The sequence below is a fragment of the Malaya genurostris genome, chromosome 3 (assembly GCF_030247185.1).
Source record: "Malaya genurostris strain Urasoe2022 chromosome 3, Malgen_1.1, whole genome shotgun sequence".
In the NCBI taxonomy this organism is placed as follows: domain Eukaryota; kingdom Metazoa; phylum Arthropoda; class Insecta; order Diptera; family Culicidae; genus Malaya; species Malaya genurostris.
In genome coordinates, this window is record NC_080572.1 from 274,500,436 (window position 1) to 274,506,649 (window position 6,214).

General features: G+C 38.4%; 1 protein-coding gene across 2 annotated transcripts; it reads right to left on the bottom strand.

Moving 5' to 3' along the window:
* Positions 1–791: 791 nt before the first annotated feature.
* Positions 792–3,674, bottom strand: LOC131437084 (uncharacterized). Of its 2 annotated transcripts, XR_009230699.1 has the most exons (5): positions 3,411–3,674; positions 2,776–2,971; positions 2,565–2,709; positions 1,731–2,363; positions 792–1,108 (listed from the first exon to the last, which is right to left on the bottom strand). XR_009230699.1 is itself a non-coding variant. In XM_058606178.1 (4 exons), the coding sequence occupies exons 2-4, from the start codon at positions 2,879–2,881 to the stop codon at positions 2,129–2,131; spliced, it is 486 nt and encodes a 161-aa protein (XP_058462161.1). In that variant the 5' UTR covers positions 2,882–2,971; positions 3,411–3,674; the 3' UTR covers positions 1,427–2,128. The 2 variants fall into 2 exon arrangements, 1 of the variants encoding a protein (XP_058462161.1); XM_058606178.1 differs by lacking the exon at positions 792–1,108 and having other exon boundaries at positions 1,427–2,363.
* Between the last annotated feature and the right edge of the window lie 2,540 nt (positions 3,675–6,214).

Consider the following 6,214-nt stretch of genomic DNA (forward strand, 5'->3'; position numbering starts at 1 on the left):
ATGGAAAGAGTCTTACCGAACTTCTCGATACTATTTTTGACACTGGTGTGGTGCACTTTCACCCGTTTTGCAATTTCGTTGTACGTGACACCACTTTCTGAGCACCAAGTGTGCAGAATGTTCTTTCGCGTTTCCGGATCAATTCGACTCATCATTGAAACGATAAACCGTACCGAAACCAATCGATTGCGCAGCTGTTATTGACATGTAAACAAACATGTCACCGGAAAACACACTGCAAAAAATTAAGCCATTTCAGAGTTATAACTGTTTGAATGTTGCTCAACAATGGACCTCTGTCTGCCGGGTTTGTTGAACGAAAAAAATGGCATTCGGTTCAACGGTCTGTTTCAAAATCGGCAAACGAAGGTCCCGTGTTGGCCTCCCGTTGAACGATTGATTGGACTTTCATTGGACCAATGATCCAACGTATTGGACCAATGAAGGACCACCGTTGAACGTTTTTTTCTAAGTGGGTTGATATTCGAGTTCATACCTAACTCGAACGGAATGCAGAATGGAAATAGCACATTCGATCGGAATATTTCGAATCAATCGACTTACGGAATAGGGGTGATAAACTGTTATGCACTGACGAGTCTAAGACGAAACGTGAAGATAACATAAATAACGCTTATGCTAAATTTGAGTCGGATAAAAAAAATACAAAAAATTGAAATCATCAGTTGGATGCGTAATTGCTAATTTGTAAACCCTCCCGAAATGAAATTCTGGGTACGGGTCTGGTGGCAACTGAACACTGATAGTCATCCGATTAAATTTTTTGTTGATTATTCGAAAAATGTATACTTTATTACATATTGGAAATTCTCGGAAATTTCCGACCTCATTGGTAGGTTGTACATATCAACTTAAAACTAGCTACTAGTGGTCAGACATGGCATTTTCAAACTCAACGTAACAACGTACTGGTTAAGCTTACATTTTGTTTATCTGAACAGTCAAGTCACCGGCTATGCCCGTAATAATGATAAACGATAGGATATTTATTGTTAAATCAATGGCGACATGAACGAACACCTACTGTGAATAAGTAATTTCTCAGTCGATTTCTCTTACTCTCTTGAAAATAATAACAAGTATCTACCTGTAGTAAATATAACAAAAGAAAAACAAGAAGAGCATTATTGAAAACCGTCAAATAGGAGGATTATCCGGATAAGGATGTGAGTCGACATTGTTTAGTTTGCAAGATAACTAGGAAACCCTTGCAGAATAAATAAAAGTAAATACACTGTTATTATAGTGTATACAGTAATGGGTAGTATCTATTTAAGGCATGAGAAATAATTGCATTTTCAATAAAGTATATATCTGTATAAAATAAATAAAAAAAATATTATTCTGACGGGAAAAAATGAGAGGGTAGTTGGTAACGCAATGAAAACGCAAACTTAATACCAGCGTTTTCATTGCGTTACCAACTACCCTCTCATTTTTTCCCGTCAGAATAATATTTTTTTTATTTATTTTATACAGATATATACTTTATTGAAAATGCAATTATTTCTCATACCTTAAATAGATACTACCCATTACTGTATACACTATAATAACAGTGTATTTACTTTTATTTATTCTGCAAGGGTTTCCTAGTTATCTTGCAAACTAAACAATGTCGACTCACATCCTTATCCGGATAATCCTCCTATTTGACGGTTTTCAATAATGCTCTTCTTGTTTTTCTTTTGTTATATTTACTACACTACCCTGCTAGGCTCTGGCTTCCACAACGAGGATCTATGAATGGGAACTTTTTTTACACGTAGTATGATTACATATTTCTTACACGTACTTTGTTTGCGATGCGTTGATTCTTAAAAGGAAAACCTGTATACAGAACGAATGTTTTTTTTTAGAGATCAGTGGAATAATCTCTAATTTCTGTTTTCTAAATGTGGTCCATCTTCTAAATTCATCCAAACATCATCTTTGCTTAGAAACATACTCACAATCTTTCACCGAGCTCCATTGTCCATAATACTCTTATTAGTAACAGCAAAATATATAAATCATTTGTTTCGTATGCTGTTTTGTTCGTTTATAGTTCGATGCAGTCTGTTCGTGACCATCACTGGTTCTAAATTTATCTTATTCCTTGACTACTCTACTGACCGGTAAAGTGCGGATTGTACGCTGCTTGTTTGCCGTAATGTTCCGATACTACTTCGTTGTAACTGGGAGGATTGACCATGGGTGGAGCTGCCGTACCACCCGGCATAGGCATGGGCATCGGCATTTGCATCTGCATTGGCACTGGCATCGGCATCTGATGTATGGGTTGCTGCTGCACCGGATACGACGGTTGGCTTTGGTATGCAGTAGGCTGTGAAGCATTGTAGCTGAAAGCGGTATTGAGAAGCGATTAAATCATTGATAACGGAATCGCAGTCTCTGTTTTGTCAAAGCGAACAAACTACATTACATCAGTTCGGCGTTGATTATGAAATAGCAATTGAAAATATCGTTTGAGTCCGATTACTCTTCCGATTCAATCTTTCGTCATAATTTTTCCTTTGTTTCCTCAGACGACACAAACTTACCTCGGCATCGGATAAACACCAGTTCCACCAGTGTGCTGTTGCACGACTACCCCCGATCCAACGGGAGGTGACATTGTTGTTCCGCCAACTTGCGTCACCGGATAGGGTCCTACGTGATGCTGGGTGGCCGTGATTACAACTGGTGCTAGGGTGACAAAAATAAAAACGCAGCTTGTAACAAAGATTCGACCACGAACAGAATGCTACCTACTGGCAATCACAGCTCCTTGGTCACGTCTTCTTTTGCAGCACATTCCACATAGGGAAAAGAACACAAATAGTACGAAGCAGATAATAATCGGAATAAAAATATCCATCGTCACTTTTCGTTATCGCCGAAACTAACGGCAGTAGAGGTGATACGCTTCAAGTCAAACAAGTTTATAAACTCTCTGAACACTGAGCAGCTGTGGATTAGATGATAGAAGCGAAACAACAGAAAAAAAATTAATCCACGTTGAAAAAACTTAAGCCTTCAAGGTCGTTTCGGCTCAACGATTTGAGTAGACTCAAATGCAGAGATGCCAGGTAAAAATTTCAAATATCTGCAGACAGGGTCTGTAAATCTGAAAAAAAATCTGCAGTCAGAAGTATGTCTTGCTGGCAGCAATTTCTATATAAAGTATGACACGCAAAACTGACTTGGTGAGCAAAAAAAAAAAAAAAGGTCGCGGAAATTTCAAAAGTCTGTAAATATAGACGAAAGTCTGTAAATGTCTGCACAACAAAAAATGTCTGCAGCACTATACCCCAAATCTGCAGATTTACAGACAAATCTGCAGACCTGGCATCTCTGCTCAAATGAACTAGCGCAAAACTGAAAAGTTCGAAAAATTCACCACTCACCACTAGTTTCCTAGAACTTTTGTTATAATCCGGTTCCGAAGCAATTAACCACTAGCAGAGAAAAAAATTCTTCGTCTTTTATTCCGGAATGAACGGAAAATCACACTCTCAGCTGATGACTAATCTTTTTCAGCTGCCTACCAACAACAACCGGACAACTCTAGTTCTCTTCGCGAAGTGCTTGTGTACTCTATCAATCACGGTTGATTATTCGCCATCTGGAACAAACACTACTAACACTGATTGGACTTCAGTATTGCTCGAGTGCTAGCATAATATTTGATGGTTTTATAATTATCAAGGAAAGATGCATGTTTTATTTACCTTTTCTTTTTGACAGATCAACTGCACTTCTGTGAAGTTACCGACTAAAAAGCTCACCGACCAAAACTCTCACCGACCAAAATTCTCATTTTTAAAAACTCTCTCTCAGAAAAAAGCTCAGTGAGAAAAAGCTCATCCGAAATGAATCCCTATAAGAAATATACCCAATGCAGCGCCTCGCACCCTAGTGGTGGGAATCGTAAAAACTGGAAATCAACGACCAAAACGAAAATTCTATTAAAACCATTATTTCTGAAAATAAAGTAATCTATTGCATGATACCAAGTATTTTTATTAAAACTAGAAGGAAATTTAGTTATGTTTTTATACCTGAATTATATTTTAAATTTCAAATATTTTAATCCAGTTGAAGATCATAGGTAGGCGTCACATATTTTAGAAACATACTATGTAAGACACCAAAAATACCCAAGCTGGCATACTGCTGAAAAGGTTTCTGATACATTCAGCTATCTTCAGGTGTAGTGGTTGCTCTGGGAAAAGGGTCAGAGTCGTGCAGTATGCTAAAGAGTATGGGTAAGTATAGACATACTAAATTATTTCGATGAAACGACATATGAGACACCAAAAATACCCAAGCTGGCATACTGCTGAAAAGGTTTCTGATACATTCAGCTATCTTCAGGTGTAGTGGTTGCTCTGGGAAAAGGGTCAGAGTCGTGCAGTATGCTAAAGAGTATGGGTAAGTATAGACATACTAAATTATTTCGATGAAACGACATATGAGACACCAAAAATACCCAAGCTGGCATACTGCTGAAAAGGTTTCTGATACATTCAGCTATCTTCAGGTGTAGTGGTTGCTCTGGGAAAAGGGTCAGAGTCGTGCAGTATGCTAAAGAGTATGGGTAAGTATAGACATACTAAATTATTTCGATGAAACGACATATGAGACACCAAAAATACCCAAGCTGGCATACTGCTGAAAAGGTTTCTGATACATTCAGCTATCTTCAGGTGTAGTGGTTGCTCTGGGAAAAGGGTCAGAGTCGTGCAGTATGCTAAAGAGTATGGGTAAGTATAGACATACTAAATTATTTCGATGAAACGACATATGAGACACCAAAAATACCCAAGCTGGCATACTGCTGAAAAGGTTTCTGATACATTCAGCTATCTTCAGGTGTAGTGGTTGCTCTGGGAAAAGGGTCAGAGTCATGCAGTATGCTAAAGAGTATGGGTAAGTATAGACATACTAAATTATTTCGATGAAACGACATATGAGACACCAAAAATACCCAAGCTGGCATACTGCTGAAAAGGTTTCTGATACATTCAGCTATCTTCAGGTGTAGTGGTTGCTCTGGGAAAAGGGTCAGAGTCGTGCAGTATGCTAAAGAGTATGGGTAAGTATAGACATACTAAATTATTTCGATGAAACGACATATGAGACACCAAAAATACCCAAGCTGGCATACTGCTGAAAAGGTTTCTGATACATTCAGCTATCTTCAGGTGTAGTGGTTGCTCTGGGAAAAGGGTCAGAGTCGTGCAGTATGCTAAAGAGTATGGGTAAGTATAGACATACTAAATTATTTCGATGAAACGACATATGAGACACCAAAAATACCCAAGCTGGCATACTGCTGAAAAGGTTTCTGATACATTCAGCTATCTTCAGGTGTAGTGGTTGCTCTGGGAAAAGGGTCAGAGTCGTGCAGTATGCTAAAGAGTATGGGTAAGTATAGACATACTAAATTATTTCGATGAAACGACATATGAGACACCAAAAATACCCAAGCTGGCATACTGCTGAAAAGGTTTCTGATACATTCAGCTATCTTCAGGTGTAGTGGTTGCTCTGGGAAAAGGGTCAGAGTCGTGCAGTATGCTAAAGAGTATGGGTAAGTATAGACATACTAAATTATTTCGATGAAACGACATATGAGACACCAAAAATACCCAAGCTGGCATACTGCTGAAAAGGTTTCTGATACATTCAGCTATCTTCAGGTGTAGTGGTTGCTCTGGGAAAAGGGTCAGAGTCATGCAGTATGCTAAAGAGTATGGGTAAGTATAGACATACTAAATTATTTCGATGAAACGACATATGAGACACCAAAAATACCCAAGCTGGCATACTGCTGAAAAGGTTTCTGATACATTCAGCTATCTTCAGGTGTAGTGGTTGCTCTGGGAAAAGGGTCAGAGTCATGCAGTATGCTAAAGAGTATGGGTAAGTATAGACATACTAAATTATTTCGATGAAACGACATATGAGACACCAAAAATACCCAAGCTGGCATACTGCTGAAAAGGTTTCTGATACATTCAGCTATCTTCAGGTGTAGTGGTTGCTCTGGGAAAAGGGTCAGAGTCGTGCAGTATGCTAAAGAGTATGGGTAAGTATAGACATACTAAATTATTTCGATGAAACGACATATGAGACACCAAAAATACCCAAGCTGGCATACTGCTGAAAAGGTTTCTGATACATTCAGCTATCTTCAGGTGTAGTG

Excerpts from the sequence above, each read along its gene's own strand:
- LOC131437084 (XM_058606178.1), bottom strand. The coding sequence starts at position 2,881 with ATGGATATTTTTATTCCGATTATTATCTGCTTCGTACTATTTGTGTTC. Across the intron at positions 2,710-2,775 it reads CCAAGGAGCTGTGATTGCCA|CACCAGTTGTAATCACGGCC; the intron begins GTAGGTAGCATT and ends TTGTCACCCTAG. Across the intron at positions 2,364-2,564 it reads GGTGTTTATCCGATGCCGAG|CTACAATGCTTCACAGCCTA; the intron begins GTAAGTTTGTGT and ends TACCGCTTTCAG.